Source organism: Varanus komodoensis, unplaced genomic scaffold (assembly GCF_004798865.1).
Source record: "Varanus komodoensis strain SLA01 unplaced genomic scaffold, ASM479886v1 scaffold81, whole genome shotgun sequence".
NCBI lineage: Eukaryota > Metazoa > Chordata > Lepidosauria > Squamata > Varanidae > Varanus > Varanus komodoensis.
In genome coordinates, this window is record NW_025336495.1 from 1,329,140 (window position 1) to 1,347,946 (window position 18,807).

Genomic DNA, 18,807 nt, shown 5'->3' on the forward strand with positions numbered 1-18,807 from the left:
TCACACGGAGGTGGGTAGAGAGACCTGAGCCCCCCTGCAGAGGAGGGCAGGACATGCCCCAACGGAGCAAAGCTCAGGGAACCCAGGTTCCATTTGGATGCCAGGAAGCACTTCCTGACAGTCAGGACCCCGAGGGTGTGGAATGGGCTTCCTCGGGAGGTGTTTGAAGCCCCATCGGTGAGGGTGTTCAGGGACAGGCTAGACATGCACATGGTGGGCATGTCATGAGCAGAGCTGGCTGGAGCCGGGCGTCAGACTAGATGGCCCTGGAGACCCTTCTGAGTCGCTCTGTTTCTATGTTCTGTGTTGCAGTCCAAGACCTCTGAGGGCGCCTGCTTGGGAAAGCTGGCCAGGGGATCCTGAGGGCACCGACTTTGGAAGGCTGGAGGGAACCAGCAAGCGGATGTCCTACAGATCTTCGGGGCTACAACTCCCACAACATGCCAGTGGCATTGATGGGAACTGTAGTCCAGGGCCAGGTTCCTTAGCCAGGAAATGCTTATTGTTCTTCTGGACGAAAATGGAATCCCCAGAGGGATTCGGCCATAAACTAAAGAGGAGGAAGAGAATGTGGAGGCCTGAGCTGCTGTTCCAGCGGCAGACCCCGCTCGAGTCCCCTTGCCCGGCCAGACAGGGCGCTTAGGGCACCGTGGGGTGCCTGTTTGCACCGGAAGAGCCCGCCAGGGCGACGCACCCGCAGCCTGCGGCGAGCGCGGCAACTCTCCGGGCGCCTGGACGGCAGGCACGCAGGCAGGCCTGGCGCGCCGGCACATCCGCACGAAGCATCGGAGGCCCGGCCGCCCCGCGCGCGCCTCGACGCACAGCGCTCCGCCGCGCGCGCGCCAGGCACGGGGGCGCGCAGTCCTCGCGCGCTCAGGCGGAAGCCCCGCCGGCGGGGCATGCTGGGAGCTGTAGTGCTGCGCGCGGGGCGCCGCCGGGGCCGGGCGAGGCGAGCGCGCCATGGAGGTGTAAGAAGCGGCGGGCGGGCGGGCGGGCGCGGGGACCGGGGGGGGGGGGGGGGACTGCTGCCCCGGGGCCCGACGGGGGGCTCGACTTCGGGGGGCGCGCGTCCCATCCTCCCCAGCGCCGTGGCGCCGGGAGGCGTCCTGCTCCTTGCGGGAGGGGAGCCCGCGGGGCAACGGCCTTTGCTCCGCGGCGCCTCCTCCCGGGCGTGTTGGCAGCGGGAGGCCATCCCCGCTCCCGCACGCGGCGTGACGGCCCACGCGGGTCCTGCGGGGGCGCCCCGGGCCAGGCGCCGGTTCTTCTGCCCAGGAAAGGCGGAAGCGCGGCGGGGATGAGATCCGGCCGGGGTGGCGAAGGCTGCTGCGCCGCGAGCCCTGCGTGAATTCCCTGTCCTGGGAACGACTCCCAAGCGCATTTTTGGGTAGCAGCCGAAGGGAGGAAATCTCCGTTTAGTTCCGATTTAGCGGCACAGGAGACGGAAACGCAGCGATCGGTAAAATTTGGTGTCGCCGGTTCCATGCTGTCCGGCACACAGGCACCCTGGTATCCTTGGGATCTTCTGGCTTATTCTGAAACAATGCAGACCTTTTCTCCTTTTTGTTCCAAACGCAATGCACCCTTTGTTCCTAATGCATTTAATCAATCGAGAATAATTCTCCATTGACCCGTGGGTGTGTTCCAGTGCTTTCCTGTATTGTGGCCGTTTCTTTTATGTGGACATTTTATAGACAGGTTTTGGTCATGGCAGTTGTGGAGAGAGTTCCCCAGATGTAGGCACGAATGCACAGGAGCCCTTCCCGTGCGTGAATTAAATTTACCTACCGACAAAATACAGCAGCCGCCCTTTTCGCAAGGGCTAATTTGCGAAAAGCAAAGGCTAATTTGCGGAAATTTCTCTGGGTCAGCAAAAACGCGATGAGAACTACACTTCAGCATGTTTTTGGAAGGGGCCTCTTCTCCCACCCGAATCCCCTTCCCAATGCAATTAAAAACAATGCTACAACCTGTGGAAGTTGGTGGAAGAGATGCTGAACTTTTTCAAAAGTGATGAGTAGGACAGTTCTATTCAAACCGTCGGCTGTGCTTGACAAAATTCATTGTCCTCCTAAATATGTTGCAATGGGGGGGGAGCAGGTCTCTCCCCCCACTCCTTTTATATAACATCGGCAACTTTCTGCTGTTGGTGTCTGTCTGTTCAGCAGAACCCTTTGTCCTGAGGATGCACGGCGCTCGCAGCTTTGTACGTGTTTTTAAAGCAGGCTTTATTTATTTACTCTTTACATTAAGGGTGTACCAGATGCTGGGGAATGTGGGCTCTGTTGCTCTCTTGTCCTGCTTATGGGCCTCCCATGGATCGAGCACTGTGTGAACAGAATGCAGGGTGAGACGAACCCTTTTGGGTCTGGTCCTGAAGGGCACGCCTGGTGTTCTCAAGGCACATCCAGTGCAGGCCGATGGTCCCCAAGCCAGTAAACAATGTTGCTCAACTAATAAAAGTGCCCATTTAGAGGTAGGAATTCATTTATTTATTTATTAGAAAGTGTTTTCTTAAGGCAGTGCATAAAATAACTGTTAGCCTATTTATTCATTTTGGTTTCAGAACAGAGGCACGGGGCACCATAAAAAGTCCAATTGCAGCAATATAGCAAGGGCTGATGCGATATAAAATCACATGAGCGAGAGACTGCAAATATCAGTGTTTCAAGGCAAAGCCAATCCGGTGCCTACTCAGAAGGAAAAGACGCTGTGATGCCACGGCCTCCCCCAGCTGTCCTGGGACTTCCAGGACTTTTTCCTGTCCAACATGGGAAAAGAAGGGGGTGTGCCTGGTACTGGAGCACCATGTGGCCCCAACTTTGAGTGCTGCCTCCCCTCCTTGTTGCCGCAGTTTAGTGAGTACCTGGGTCTGTCGGAGAAGGCAGGTGTGGGAAAGCAGGAAGTTACCTCTCTGAGGGCACCTCCTGCTTTTCAAGCAGGCCAGAGGTCCAGGCAGTGCCCCGTCCGTCCCCGTTTGCCTCAGCAGATGTGCTGCTCTTTGTGGGGTTTCTGCTGCCACGGCTACCTTGCCCGCCCCTCCGGAAGCCGACACTTTTGGTAAGCGAGCAAGCAGGGCGTGCTGAGCACACCTGACTCCGAGAGGCAGCTCTGTTACGGGCCACTGCTCTCTTTCAGAGCGGGCCAGGCCGGGGCTGTGGCCGCACCTCGAATTCCAGGAACGGACGGTGGCAGGCCGGGCGCAGGCCTTTCTTGGGGGGACCCGAATTTTCTGCCCAGCGGCTTCTGTGGGCGGCAGGCCAGGCTGCTCTGAGTCACGTTCTCCTTTAAGCAGCGCTGGGCAATCGAATGGGGGCAGTTTGGCTGTGATGGGGCAGGTCCATTTCCGTGTGCACAGACTCCCAAGCTGGACACGAAACCATGGGAAGACTCTGAGGAAACGTATCCTGCAGTGCAGTTAGTAACACATTTCTCTGTGAGACTTCAGGAGGTGGCAGGACCTGTGGCCTGTGTGCGGTTAGAAAGCAACCTCATCTCATCTTTTGTTCGCTGTGCTTTTTCCTAGGAAAGATGGAAATGCAGCCCTGCTCAGCAATTACGAGGTAAAATGATTTCAATTATTATGGTATTACAGTATGTCTATTCTGCCCTTGTTTCTCTGGCAAGGAGCCCAGGGCAGCTCGCGTGGGGGTCCATCCTCTCCATTTTATCCTCACAACAACAACCCTGTGAGGTAGGGGAGGCTGAGAGACGAGACTGGCCCAGAGGTGTCCAGGGACACGAACAAGGGGCTCCCCTCGTGTGGCATCTAACCACTGTGCCACGTTAGTGCCACGTGCCCCGAGGGCTCCTGCTCCCCGCTGAGGTCTGCCCACAGAAGCCGCATTCTCTGTCCCTCCGCGGCCTCCTGAGACTGGTCAGCGCAGGGCCTTCTCGGTGTTGGTGACCAGCGTGCAGAATGCCTTGCTGACTGGCCCTTCCTCTCGGTGCCTTCAGCTTCAGTGAAAGCCGCTCGCTCAGGTGCCACAGGTGTGGCTGTCCTTGAAGCCATTTTACTGTTTGCCGTTTAAGAGTTTCCCCGGGTCGCCTTACCATTTCCTTCTGCTGCAACAGGCATTATTTAGCTTGCAGGAGGGTGTGACCCCCCTGGGTTCCTTGGAAGAGGAAAAAAGCAGTACAATATCGTGCCACTGCCGCCCCCCCCTTCCTATATTTATATCCCACCCTTTTTCCTTCCAAGGAACTCAAGGCAGCTTATGTCAATCTTATCCTCACAACAACCCTGTGAGGTAGGTTGGGCCAACAGTCCTTGACTGGCCCCTGGGCCACCCAGCTGGCTCCACAGCTGGGTGGGGCCGAGAACCCGGATTGCCTGAGTCCCACCCCCCCACTCTTCACCACTGTACCCTGCTTCGCGCTGGGGCTCCGTGGCTCCCGGGGGGAGGGGGGGCGGGAGACAGCTGCTTTCTCCTCCCAGTGGAAACCAGATTAACAGTGGTGACTGACTGGACCGGAGGGCTCTGTCGTGTAAAGTGATTTCCCGGCCCCATTTTCGGGGTGCCCGTTCTGTGTGGGGCCTCGCTTTCAAGAGGGCTGCTGGGAGGCATCTGAGGGGGGGCTGCTCATGGCGGGGGTCTCTTTCAGGTCTACAAGCTGCTGACTGACCTGAAGCAGCAGCGGCGAGAGGCAGGGCGAAGCAAGCAGGGCTCCGGCCAGCAGAACCTGAACACCATCGTGCACGAAGTGAGTAGAGCCGGCGCCTTTCGGCCCCCGCCGTTCCCGCCGCCCGTCCCACGCGGCCTCCTCTGCCAGTTGCCGCCTCGCTGTCCCAGCTGCTTCCGGCCAGCTCAGGGCTCTGCTCATCCGGAGGTGCTCCCTGATCCCAGTACGGGAGGTGGAAACGGGCAGGAACTCAAGGGGGGGCTCTTCTGGTGCTGCACCCATCCATGGACCCCTCCCAGGAAAGGGCCACGTGGCCCCTCCGTGGACCAGTTGTTCAGGGTCAGTGCAAGACTCTTCGCCTCACAGGAGCGTTTAGCTTCCAACCTGCAGGTTTTGCTGTTTTTACCGTAGGTAATGGCAGCTGCAGTTCAACAGCCTCGCCGGCTGGGAAGCACAGGGCATTGCCGGGCCTTCCCTGACTCGGCCTGCGTAGGATTGCGGGGTTTCTCCTCTCCAAACACACATAGGCTTGTAGGACCTTGCACGGGATCGCAGCTTAATAGGGCCAGGGGCTTTGCGCTTCCTTTGGAGGAAGGGCAGGCCTACGAAATCCTGATGGGTAAACACTCAATGGCCTCCAAAAGCGAGGGGAGGATGCTGGGGGTGCTTTTCCAGTTGTGTTTTCAGAGGCCAAAGGCAGTGAGCTTTAGACTCTTGACAACTACCTGTTTACATTCCCTTCCTCATAATAGTATGTGTAACAATTTTAATGCATTTATTATACATTTTAAACTTTTTTTGAATTGTTTGTTTATTTGCTTGTTTGACTTGCCTGCCTCCCCATTAGCCAAAAGGCTCTCTGGATGGCACATAGCAAGCTAGACAATAAGAACAGTACAATTCATAGTACGTTTAACAATTTACGATAAAATATAAAAACGAACAAGAGGGATAAACTCAGTAAGTAATGAAACAGAGTAAAATAAAAGGTTAAAACAAGGTAAAATGAGATGAAAGCGGGACATAAATTAAACATTCAATATATTAAGCCATATAAAGCAGCCATAATTAAGTAAAATAAAAATTTAACTGGAGCTAAAAGCAAATATGGCAGCAGCAAATAACAACATAAAAACGATGTAACTCGCTCGCCAAAATAGTTGCAGAAGAGAAATGTTTTTAATTGGTGCCTACAGATAAAGAGACAATGCCAACTGAGTCTCCAGTGGGATCGAATCCCACGACTGGGGTGCTGCTATGGGAAGGCCCTTCTCCTTCCATCGCCCCTTTAACGGGGAGGGGAGGATGCCGAGAGGAGCCTCGGACGGCGCCGCAGTGCTCAGGTGGGCACGTGAGGGGCAGGCGCCCCCGCAGGCAGCCCGGCCCCGAGCTGTGCAGAGCTTTGTACGTCACTGTGAGCGCCTTGACATGAGCCCGGACGGCGCCCGGCAGCCACCGTGGCCTGCGCAGGACCGGTGTGACGCGCTCCCGACAGCCAGTCCTGGCCGGCAGACGTGGCGCCCGATGTTGGACCGGTCGCAGTGTCTGGGCCGTCCTCAAGGCAGCCCCGCATAGAGCGCATGGCCGTAAGCCAGGCATGAGGTGCCCAGTGCATGACAAGGTGGGATCCAGGAGCTCTCCAAGGCAGCAGGCCTGGCTGTGTCTGTCCCAAAACCAGGCCTGAAGCCCGACTGAAATGGATCCAGATAATCCGTTTCCCCCAGGAGAGCCTGGCGCTGCCCGGCCACAGCCCGCCCGATCACCTCGCCCAAGCAAGAGGGCTAGAGCTAGGGAGGGCTTTGGGCAGCTCTGCCAGTGGGACTGGGGTAACTGTGGGGTCCAGTCGCGACGGATCCGAGTGACTTTGTCCTCAAGGTGTTGCACGAAATCCTCCCAGCAGCCTCTGAGGGGTCTGTCAGCTCTCCCGTAGGGCCAAGATGCAGAAGGCTGCGACCCACCCAGAAAAACTCTGCTGGGTGACAGGATGCATTTTCTCTGCTTTTATGTAAACTGCTTAGAGGGTTTGGGTAAAAATAATACCTTTATGGGAAACAAAGTGTTTCTGCTCCTTTGAAATGAGACACACGTTAATGTGACTTTGTCACACCTGTAAGTCAAAATATGGCAATCTCTGAAGGGCCCTTTTCTTGTTTTGAATAGGAAGAGTGTCCTATACTTAGCAGTATTTCTTGCCCTGTTTTGAGCGTCAGCTAATAGATGGGAAACTAGCGTAATTCCAACATGAAGTTGGAATTCTGCTGGAGCATTTCAGCAGGCCCAGTAGAATTATTTATTTATTTATTTATTTAGAAAATGTCTATGCCGCCCCCTTCGCCGAAGCCTCGGGGCGGCTCACAAATATATCAATTAAAATATTATACAGTAAAAATATAAAACAAATTAACAATATAAAATAAGTCGCCCTGGCCGTCATCGTGCAGCGAAGGCGTTGCACCTGAAGGCTTGGCTAGTTTTCAGTGATGCTTGTAGCAGATAACCTGCTGCCTTTTTCCTGTCCATCAGACGCTGAAATACATCTCGAAGACGCCGTGCCAGTTCCAGAGTCCCGAGATCATGCAGGGCTTCCTCGCTGCCCTGAAAAACCACAAGTTAACCAAGTAAGTTCTTAGGGGTAATGTGTGAAAACAGACCAGAGCAGCTGCACCCCAGTCGAAGTGGCCCTTCAGCGTCGGGGAAACGCCACCGAATAGTAGGCGGCCGTCGAGGAGACCGCCCAGGCTCGGTCGGCAGGGGGACCAGGAGGGCCGGCGCTGGAGGAGCGGTTCCCGTGGGGCAGACCTGGCCCCGTTCCAGCCCGGCTTCCAGATCTTAAGCTTTTGGAGGAGGTTGACAGGTGCCAGGCTGCAAATGTCGGGAGTTGCGCTCTCTTTGGACCCGTGTTGGGAGGGAGGGGCAGCTGCCCCTGGGGCACACTGAACTGAACTGGATTGGGGGGGTGGGGGTGCTTCAGAGTGGGGCCGATTCCAGATGTTGACACGAGAGAATTGGAGGCGCTCCTCTCAAGGCCAGGCTCCCCGGATGCGCCAGCGGCCTCCGGGAATCTTTTCCCAAGATGTGCAGCTCTCGGAGGGGCTGGGGTGGGGGGCAGGCTCCCAGAGGCAGCCCAGGTGGGCCCAGCTCTCCACCCCGTGGCGCGCTGTCAGGGGTGGGGGGGCAGCCCGCTGAAAGGATCGGCGCACAGAGAGGAGGCGCGCTCGCTTCCAGAAGTCCTCTCCCGAATGGACAGGGCCCCAGCCTCCTCAAAAGGGGGGTTTCTAGATTGGGTTCAGTGAACCACTCTGTGCATGCTCAGAGGTCCCTTCTGGGTGCCTCTGGAAAGCGCTTTGGTGACTAAAGAACTTTTGCAAAGAAGTCTGAATGTGTGAAGGGAGGAAGCAGCACTCGGAACAGAACTCAGATTTTTATTTGGAGATCTTGAAGTTAGGGCTTCCGTGGATGATATGCAAATGCAGGCCACGCGGCCCGAAGGGAGCTGCTGCCGCCGGCGGCTGGGGCGCGAGGGCTCCATGCAGCGAGGACGCCCCGATGCCTGCCCAGGGGGGGAACTTCGGCAGTGCGGAAACACCGACACGTGAGGACAGGGCCTCGCAGGTCTTGCGGTTACCTGCCTGTTTCGGCCAGCTAAGCACCCTTCCCATGGATTGCACCCTGATCTGATGCGAGCTGGAGCGGGATAATGAGTAAATTGTGCCTTTCTTAAAAATGGAGCCTCTTTATTTTCTTTTGGAATGATAAAGTTCAGGATTCAGTTCAACCTTTTAAGAGCCATCTTCATGGGCTCGACTCGCACTGTATCATCGGCCAGGATATGGGAAGCCCGGCAGCGCCTACCTGTCCACCTTGTGAGCAGGGCTAAAGCAATGGGCGAAGACAAGGCCATCGATGGCCAAAACCTGTCTGTGTCTTCTGGGGGCAGGGGCGCTCAGTGGCAGCGCCTGCTTCTGTGCTCCCCGGCCCTTGGTTGGATGCCTGTGATCCTCCGAGTGGGAGGGTTGCAGGCGGCCACATTGCACGGCACGGCACACAGAACAGCTGCCAGAAATCTTTTTGGCAAAATGGTGAGAAAGCACGGTTTGGAAAGGAAGAAATCACGGCGTGCCGGTCTCTTTCCAAGCCCTGTGCAAGGGGCTGCCACTTAGCTGTGGAAAGCCAGCTTTGAAAAGTTCTGTTTCGGGCGCCTGCAGACTCTAAAATTGAAATGAAATTCGGCTGTGAGAGTATGTGCTAGGCCGGCGTGCTGGCAGCAGGGGGCGCTGCAGGACTGAGAATCGCACCCCCCCCCCCCCCCCCCCCCAAGGAAAGCCGGAAAGGAAAAAACCCTGAGAACGCCACTGAAGAAATCTCGGGGCTCGGCGGGCTGGGCAGCGGAGGGTGGGGCAGGGGCTCGGCCTGTGCACCGTGCTTCTTGCGATGAGGCTGCTGGCCCGGCAGCTGCTTGGCAAGCGGGGGCGCTCCGCGTCCGTCCCCAGCAGCTCTCCAGGTAGGGCTGCTGGTCTGCCACCCGCCTGGCTCTTGCTGCCGGTCCGTGTTGGCGGGCTTGTAATACATGCACCCCCCGCCCCCGTGCGGCTTGGCTTCTGCGCTAGCGTTTCAAATAGGCGATTCCACTTGGCTTTCTGTGGCTTGCAACCTTTGCATTAATGATTTCCTGGCGAGACCGAAGCGTGTGCTCATCAAGGGCGCAGCGACTTGCGGTGCTCGAAATCCCTGGCCAAGCCCCCGCCAGCCATGCCTTTCCTCCTGGGTGCAGAGACCAGGGGACCCACCTCAGAGGACGGGCAGGGCCAGAGGGTCAGACCAGCCTCCCTCCCAGATCTGCTGGCACCGAGCATCCCTGCAAGGAGGAGGTGGTCCCGCCGCCGTGCCACTTCCGCAGTTGCCGGCTCGGGTTTGGCCAATCTGGGGCAAGTTGAAATGTCTGTTTCAGAGCTGGACGGCGTCCCCTTCTCTCCTGCCTGAGCGATTTCTCGGGCCTTTTAAATGCTCGCTTTGCGTCCGCTTCATCTGACTTGCTCTTCTGTCCTCTCGGCTGCATTCGCTGGTGCTTAATCAAATCCTCAGAGATAAATACTTTATCTTCCTGGCCACAGAGGTAGCTGGCAGTGGTGACCTCAGCTCCGCTCTGCAGCCATCTGGCCGCTTAATGAGCTCGGTTTGTTTTGGAACAGGAAGCCAGGCGTTTCTGGAGGGAGAAAAACATGTTTTTTTGTTTTGTTTTGATGTGTTTTGGCCAAGTGTTGCATGGAAGGAGGCTGCACACGTGGGTCATTCCCCAGTGAGTGCGTTAGAGGACCCAAGGGGGGCAAATGCGAGCGGGAATGGAGTGTTCCCGACTCGCCCGTGTCCTCGATGCGGGGACCTTAATCCCTGGGCTGCTACCGTGGTTCTGGCACTCTTGACTCGTCAAGAGGATGTGTTCTCCCAAGCAGGACACCTGGCAAGAGGCTCCCTGCGGAGGCCCACCTGGCACCCCCTGCCCGGCACCGGGTCAAGACTCGCTCTGTGCCCAGGCACGTGGGCGGCGTTTCGTCACATGGGGGCATTTGCTCAGCCGCTGAGGAGGCCTCGTGCCTTGTGCCAGCTAGCGAAGCTTCTAGAATGTGGTTTCAGATTTGGCTTTTAACTCTTGTGCAGGAACGTGCACGATCTTTTTACTGTTATCTCTAGACCTTCCATTTTTATTGCATTTTAAGAGTTGTGGAATGCTTTGGCCCTTGTGTGGTATAGAAATGATGAAGAGGATGATGATTTACACTCATGAATTGTTGTGCTTTTAATTGTTGTACTGTTTCCCCTACAGTTTGCTTTGTTTAAACTTGAAAAACTTAATTTTACAGGTTATGTAAACAACTTGTGAACTTACATAAGTCCATGAGGAAATAATCAGTTCAGTCTTGGATGATATGATTTCCTTAAGATCAGTTTTATAGAGGTTATTTTAAAAAGAGGATTGTACCTGTTTGATAAGGATCAGTTTAAACATTTATCTTTTAAAACAACTATTTTTATTCCCCCCCACCCCATGTAACTATTATCCCGTGTAGATATTTGGATGAATAAGAATATGAAACTAATACTTCAGGGCATTTCTGTGCATATTTAGACAGGAAAAGGCCTGTGATCCAAAAATATGCCTGGGATTGTGCCTTTGAGGGCCTTATCCTGGTTCCTGCGGTCTGGATCACGGCCCGTCTGCAAGGAATCCAGGCGGCAGAACGAGCGGGGCGTTGTGTGCACGCTTCTGCCAAGAGGGGTGAGGGGCGCCCGGACATTTCCGCTTTTCTAGGGCTCCGCTTCGCCCCGCTTGACTCGCCCGCTGCCTCGCCAGCCTGGCAGCAGGGGCCGCCCCCAGTCCTGCGGGAGGGGGATCGCACGGCCGGGGAAGTTCGCAGGTGGGCCGCACCTGGTGGCCAGAATCCCGCAGGGGTGCAGCTTCACACTCTGCTTTTGCGCAGGGCGGAAAAGTTGCAGCTGCTCAACCACCGGCCTGTGACTGCTGTAGAGATCCAGCTGGTAAGTCCCGACGCTCGCTGGCACCCGGCCCATGTGCCCTCCCAGGTCGGGGGGGGGGGCCCTTCCTCCCTGCATCCCCAGGCGGCCCCGTGGCCCGCCGCGCCTTTCATCAGCCACGCTGCGTGGTTGTGCGGTGCCCCTCCGGAGCGTGGCCCGCCGCGCCTGTGAGTCTTGCACTGTGGCCCCCTGCGGCAGGGGGACGGGGCAGAGCCCGTGCAGGGTGCCCGGTGAAGGCCCCCAAGTGCTTGCGCAGCGCATCGCCTGGCACGGGAGCGGAGGGCACGCAGGGTTGGGAGGGGTGAGCAGAGTCGGGGGCTGGTGCGGGAGGAAAGCTGGCCCAGGAAGGGGCGCACGGAATGGGCCGGAGAGACGCCGCTGGTCGACGCTCAGCCAGCAGGGTCTTCATGCGGCCGTCCCCGTTTGATGCCCGCTGGCACACCCGGGACAGAGAAGGGCAGCCCACCTTCATGCGCCACAGAGCGAAACTGGGATTCACGTCCACAGCAGGGAGCAGCAGGCGCCTGTTTGGGTGTCTTTAAAAGCGGGCGGGACCCTCCGTGGCTCCTGCCCCCATCAGCCCTATGCCATCTCCGGAATGGGGGCCGTGCGCCTGCAGGTGGGGGGGGCACTCCTGCTGCAGAGTCCCCTGGGCAGCTGGGTGGCTGCTGCGTGGCCCGTGGCCTGGCCCGGCTCAGCTGCCCATCAGGAGGCTTCTTGCAGTGCCAGGCCTGGGGGGACCCCTGCGCCCCCTTCCCTGCTCGCCAGCATCACTGCCGGCTGCCCCCTTTCCTCCGCCTGTCCTGCCCCGTGGCTCAGCCCACGTGCAAGATTTGATTTTGATTGATTTTCCGATTTATATCCTGCCTTTTTCCTCAAAGGGCTCAAGGCAGCTTACATCATTCCCCTCCTCCATCTTCTCCCCACAACAACAACCCTGTGAGGTAGGTTGGGCTGAGAGTCTGACTGGCCCAAAGTCACCCAATTGGCTCCATGGCCGAGCGGGGACTGGAACCCAGATCGCCTGAGTCCCATCCCATGTGCTTAACCACCACACCACACTGGCAAGAGGGTGCCCACCCTGGCCCCGTCGGTCCTGCCAACCTCCCGTGCGGCTGCTCGGGGCAGGGCACGGGTCGCAGGGCGATGGGCGACCTTGTCTTCTGGCCCCTCGCAGGCCTTTCCCTCTGCAGCCCCCCCCCCCGGGCTGCGCTCTGGTTTCCTCATGCTAATGCCGGGGATCTTGTGCTAAGAAACCTGGCGGCGCTCCGGAAGAAATGTGTATTGACTGATGTGCTGTTGGGAGACACTCCATCCCTCAGCAAACAAAGCCTCTTACTTTAGAGGGAAATGGGAAGCTAAGCAAACACTTCAGCCGGATCCGCGTTGGCGGAAGCCCTGGGAGCCGTCGGGCCATCGATCGGAGGGAGGGGATCGCTCCATCTGCGCTCTGCTCTCGCTGCCCCTGCCTCAGTGGGGGAGTCCATCGGGTTGCGGCGGGTACCGGGCGGCGCAGAAGGCGCTGTCGGGTCAGTCCCCGCACCGCAGCCCTTTGCCACCCACCCGCCCTCCCTGGCTGCAAAGCCAAGACGGTGGATTTGGAACGGAAGCGTGGGGGCTCGGCATACAAAGCTGACTGTCCGCAGGCGCCGAGCTCCCTCGGCTTTCCGCATATCCCACTCTCCTCCCAGCCTCTTCTCCAGGCAATCGATGGTTTTGCCGAAGGAAATGAAATCTACGCTGTTCACCCAGTTCGTCGCTTGTTTGTTTGTTTACTCTTCTGCGTGGGAAGCAATCCGTGCAGGCTTTTTGCGTCGAGGGTAAACGGGCAGGTGCTGCTTGAAGGAGGTCACGGAGCCCGGCGCACCTGCCCACGCTCGGCTAAGCGTGCGCGGGGGTGTCCTCCCTGCGGTTCGGAGCTTCACAGCCGATGCGCCCAGCAGAGGCTGGGAGGCTCAGGGAGGGGGGCGTGCAGGCCTCTCGGGGACGTGGGGCAGTGCTTCCCCTTGGCCAGTCCCAGGGCCGTGGCAGCCCTGTGGACGCAGCGTGTGCCTCGGGGGGCACCCTGGCCCCTTGGGCGAGGCCACGTCCCCCCAGGGACGGGAAGGGAGAGCTGCCTCCTGGGCTCGGGTGGGATTCCCTGCCTGGGAGGCATGGCTCCTGCAGAGCCGGGGGGGGGGGGGGTGTGGAAGGGGGGAGCGGGGCGGGGGGGGGGGCTGAGGCAGGGGAGATGCAAGGCAGCCTCCCCCAGCCTGTTGCGCCATGGGCTGGGAGCGACGGGTGGTGCATCCCAGCACGGCCGGTGGGCCTGCCCTCCGCCCGCCCGTGCGTGGACAGCGTGAGCGCGCAGCCTGGTGCGAGCCGGACAGAAGAGGCCCCGCCACGTCCTGCCTCCTGCAGCCTGGCGCGGCTGGCGCGCTTCCTGCCCACACGCACGGGCGCTCTGTGCAGCCTCGACTGCCCCGCCAGCCGCTTCGGTGGGGCCCGCGGGCAGCCTGCCTGAACCCCCCTTGCAGCCTCCCGCCACAAAGGCCGCGCCTGCGGGGAGTCTCTGCCCCGTGGAAGGGGCGGCCTGGGTGTGGGGAGCGCGCCGGGATGCTGATTGCTTCTGATCCGCAGATCGTGGAGGAGAGCGAGGAGAGGCTGACGGAGGAGCAGATCGAGTCCCTGCTGCAGACGGTCACCAGCCTCCTCCCCGGAGACCCTGCGCGGGAGCAGCAGCCGGCGGCGGCCATGGACGTGGGCGAGGATGAGGAGCAGGGCCGGGCGTAGAATCCGGCCGGGGGCCTGGACGGAAACGGGGCACCCCACAGGAGCGCGCGAAGAAGCCACCTCCGGCCACCTCGGGGCTCCCGTTGCCACCGGGTCGCTCGGCCGGCTCCGTGCTTTGTGTTCCTGCTGTGCCCAAAGGGCGAGGATCACCGGCGGCAGCTTTGTGCGGGCGCTGCCATCCTGCGAGCCGCCGGGGGGATAATAAAGGGGGCTCGCCCCAGGCGCTGCCGTTGGCCGTGTGTTTCTCTTAACGCGGGCAAGGGGGCTGCTGCCACGCCGGCCTCCGGCTGGAGCGTTCCTCCCGTGCTTGAGCAGCCCGACCGGCTCCGCGCCCGCCGTGGCCCCGTGAGGCCGTGGCACGCGGCCCGGGCCTCCCCTGCATGCCGAAGAGCGTGGGACTCCTCGAGGGGCCCGTCGGCGGGCAGTGTCAGACCAGCCCGCAGAATCCTGCAGCGTGAACCTGTGGGACCCTGCCCCGTGGAGGGTCCACTTTGGGGGCTCCGGAAGATGCGTGGGAGGAGGGACCCTGCCGGGTTGGTGCAAGGGAGGAAGCGTGATGGAGAGCGGCTGCCCCCCACGGCCCCGGGATGTGTTGGGCGGGGATGCTGTCCGGCACTCCGAGAGGGTGCCAGGGAGCGGGAGGCTGTGCTGTGTTCGTTCTGGCTTCCAGGGGCCTGGGACAAGCCAGAGAGGTGTGTAGGGAGGGGGGCCAGTCTTCCCCGTCCCTCGTCGCCCTCGCTTGACAGAGGCAGGAGCCTGAGCCGGCCCCAGACCCCCCAGCTGGCCTTCCTCCCTTCCCCCCTGCACAGCCCTTCCCGCCCCACCGCCCGGAATTGAACGCTTCCCTCGTGCCAGGGTTGGCTTTGCTGCTCCCGTCCGTCAGGCAGTGCCCCCAAGACCGCTCTGGGTTCTGCTCCCCTTCCTTAGGGATGCCTTATCCTGAGGCAGACCCCAGCACCTTCCAGCCCAGAACTGCCAGCACGGACCGGCAGCAGCAGCAGCAGCTCTCAAAGGTAACAAGCAGGAGTATTTCCTGCCCTACCTGGAGATGCTGCCAGGGGTCGGACTGAAGACCTTTGCATGCAGAGTAGGGCTCTACCACCAAACCAGGTTTCTTCTCGTAAACATCATTTAAGATGCTGGTCCTCATTGTTGTAAAAAAGGACTGAGTTAAACAGCAGCACGGAAAGATGCTTTATAATGAAGCAGTCCTCATCTTTTATTGGAAGCCGTCCCGAGATGCTAGTGGTGGACAGGTTAGAAAAGCTTTTAACCAGCCAGCCGTTAGTCTGCCTAGCCCAGTATGGCCAACCCTGGCTGGCAGGAGCTCCCCAGAATGTCAGGCAGAGTCCTCCGTAGTCCTTTTGCAAAGCAGGTGTCCCCTGAGCTATGACTCCTGGCCTGCCTGTGGGTCACCCATGAACTCCGCTCCTGGCCGCCTAGAAACTCCGCTGCAGCTTTCCCTGGCCTTGGACTTGCTTGGACAAAGCAGAAGCACCAGGGGACTGGCCTGCTTGCGTCCCTGTTCACGTGCCGGCGTCGGAGGCCACGGGTGCTTTCGGCTGCGGGGTGCCTCGCCAGCCCTGCTGTTGATGCTCTTAACAAAACCTCGTTCCCTCACTCAGGAAAGCTGCCGCGCTGCAGTACACACGTTCAGTGAAGACGGTGTGCAGGCTGGCCCGGTCTTGCGTGCTTCGTGAGTCTGCAACACCGGCCCACAGAAGACGGAGCAGGTGGCTCTTCCGTGGCCAGGCGGCAGACCTGGTGCATGGACCGCCCGGCCTTTGCTGAGGAGAGGCCTGCTTTCCCAGGGCGTTGGGACCTGAGCCCTGATGAAGGAGGATGCTAGGCTGAAGGCTGCAGTTCCCGGGGCCCCGGACGCCTCCGCTTGGGGCAAAAACATGGAGTCTTTTGGTCCCTGGGGCTGTGCACAAATTCACTCAGGTGCGAATCCACATGCCCAAGAAGCTGCAGGAGGTGAAGAAAGAGACCCTTTTGTCTGAGGGGTTGGCTTTAGCTGCGAGTTCTGACAAGGTGCTTCCAGGAACACACCTTGCTGCCCGTGTGTCCTCATTAAGTCGCCCCCCCCCCCGCTTGCTCCTCCTGCTCTTGGTCCTTTGTGCAGCTTCTCAAAATACAAAAAACAGAAATGCTTGCAAAAGCTCGTGTGATTCCAACATATGGGAGGGAGGCCAAGTGCACCGCCATGTCGGGCTTTGCATGTTAGCTTGAATATTTGAATCGCTGAGAGCTGAAGCTCAATCTCTCAGGGTGGGCTGGAGTAGAAGATAGGCTGGGGATGCTGGGAAGCGTAGTTCAGCACTTCCAGAGGGCCGCAGCTTGGAGAAGGTTTGTGCTAGACAAGCAAATATTCTGAGCTGATGCAAGTCTGAATACGAAGTACTGCTCCCCAACCCGAGTGAAGAATGGGAATAGCGTTTCCTCTTAAGAAGCCTGGCGCTGCCCACACAGATCCCACTCCGGATGGGGGCCAGCAGCCGCACTGCAGAAGGGTTCCCAGGTCTGCCGCCTCCCAGGGATGCTGCGCAAGCGCTGCTGTGCAGAGACATAGAATCACAGGATCGGACACTGGCAGAGTTGGCCGGGGCCGGGAAGGCTATCGGGTCCACCCCCTGCCTTTGCAGGACACCAGGTCACACCACCCCACTCAGAGGGCTGCCCAGTTTCTTCCTGAATGCCTCCAGTGTGGGGGAGCCCCCCACCTCTCCAGGCAGCCGGCCCCACTGTTGCATTGCTCTGGCAGTGAGGAAGCTTCTCCTGATGTCCAGCCTGAATCTGGCGTGTTGCAACTTGAATTTATTAATCCCTGTCCTACATTCCGGTATCAACAAGAAGAGATCTTGACCTTCCTCTTTGTGATAGTACTTACAGAATGACACCATGTCCTTGCTCAGTCTTCTCAAGGCTGAACGTGCCCAGTTCCCTCCGTCTCTCCCCACAGGGCAATGTTTCCCAACCCTGGATCATTTTTGTCGCCCTCCTCTGGACCCTTTCTAATTTTTCCTGCAACTTTCTTAAATCTTGGTGCCCAGAACTGGACACAGTATTCCAGGTGAGGGCTGACTAGTGAGGAAGTATAGGGGAACTACTACTTCTTGTGATTTGGAAGTCATACTTCTGGTAATGCATCCCAAAAAAGCATTTGCCCTTTTGGCAGCTGCATTGCGTTGTTGGCTCATATTTTGCTTGTTGTCCACAATTACGCCGAGATCTTTTTCTTGTTCGGTTCTGCTGAGCCACTTATTCCCCATCTTGTATCGATGCCTTTGCTTTCTTTTTCCCAGGTGGAGGACTTGGCACTTGTCCTTCGTGAATCTCACTCTGTTGCTTTCAGCCCAGCGTTCAAGTTTATCAAGATCGCCCTGGATCTTCATTCTGTCTTCTAAGGTGTTCACTATTCCACCCAGTTTTGTATCATCTGTGAATTTGATTATCTTCCCTTGTACTTCCTCATCCAAATCATTAATACAGATGTGGAAGAGCAGTGGGCCCAGGACTGAACCCTGAGGCACCCCACTCGTTACCTCCATCCAATTTGGGAAGGTGCCGTTGATGAGCACTCGTTGTGTCTGATTTAGCAGCCAATTTTGGATCCACGTAATAGTTCTTCCATCTAGTCCAGGTTTTGCTAAGTTGCTTATCAGACTGTCATGTGACACTGTGTCGAAAGCTTTGCTAAAGTCTAGGTAGATTATGTCCATGGTGTTCCCTTCATCCATTTGGGAGGTTATCCAGTCAAAAAATGAGATTAAATTGGTCTGACAGGATTTGTTTTTGATAAATCCATGCTGGCTTCTATTAATCACTGCATTTTCTTCAAGATGTTTGCAGATGAACATTTTAATAATTTGCTCCAGAATTTTTCCAGTTGATGTCAGACTAACTGGTCTGTAGTTTCCAGGTTCATCTTTTTTCTCCTTTTGAAAGACAGGGACAGCATTCGTCCTTCTCCAGTCATCTGACAGTTCTGTTTTGCAAGATGGATCAAAGATACTAGCCAGTGGCTCTGAGACATCTGTCGCCTGAGCTTCTGGGGCAGCCTGTCAGCCGGCTTGGGCCTTGGCCCTGGGCCAGCCCCCTGCCCGTGTGTCTCTCACTCTCTGGTGCTTCCTTTGTGTATAGAAGGCACCACTTTGGCCAAATAAAGCTGGAAGAGAGCTGTGTTGATGCCAGGAGGACGGGATAACCCTGGTTCCTGCTGCAGATACGAGACACCGCAAAGGGCCCCATGACTGCCGCGCCACGCAAATATGCCCTTTTGTGGAGGGAGCTGGAAACTGCCGTGGCTTGAAAACTGGAGACCCACGTGGAAAGCTTTGGGCCTGGAGCTGGCCAGAGCGGCTTTGGCTGGTTGCATCTGAAGCCCGATTTCACTGCGTTGCCATTCCTGTGTGGGCTGGCCGCCCTGCTTATTTTGGGGAATCTGAGCATCAGCTTTTGACTGGTGCTTTGCCTCTGGATCGGACGCTGCGCATGGGAAACGGAGCTGCCCACTCCACGGCTGCGCCTCCCCCCCGTGACGGGCAGCACAGCTCCATGTGCCTCTGGGGGCACTCAGGCCCAGACAGGCTGCAGCTGCAGCTGCAGGTATCGCTGCGTGGGAAAACACCCACCTTGTCTCTTCTCGCTTCAACGCAACTCCCAACAAGCTCAAACCATCTGAACACTTTTTAAAAGTAGGACACCAAGCTGCAAGAACTTTACAGCTGAAAGGAAAACACCAAGTCTTCAGCAGCGGGAAAATCAAACATCAAACCTGGGAATAGCGACAATGACCGAGGAGCAACCCTGGGCACGTTTGGACAGAAAAAGCCCTGCAATTCCCATGCAGGCTGGGGATAGTGGGGCTTGTGGGATCTTTTT

The 18,807-nt window shown here is 57.9% G+C and overlaps 1 protein-coding gene across 2 annotated transcripts; it reads left to right on the forward strand.

The window, feature by feature from the left end:
• The first annotated feature begins 904 nt into the window (after positions 1-904).
• Positions 905-14,152, forward strand: LOC123036752 (CGRP receptor component). 2 transcript variants are annotated; one of them, XM_044456178.1, is made up of 6 exons: positions 905-968; positions 3,524-3,560; positions 4,603-4,701; positions 7,144-7,238; positions 11,097-11,154; positions 13,771-14,152. In XM_044456178.1, exons 1-6 carry the CDS (start codon positions 961-963, stop codon positions 13,921-13,923), a joined length of 450 nt encoding a protein of 149 aa, XP_044312113.1. In that variant the 5' UTR covers positions 905-960; the 3' UTR covers positions 13,924-14,152. The 2 variants fall into 2 exon arrangements, with proteins under 2 accessions (XP_044312113.1, XP_044312112.1); XM_044456177.1 differs by lacking the exon at positions 905-968 and adding an exon at positions 2,907-3,057.
• Positions 14,153-18,807: the final 4,655 nt, after the last annotated feature.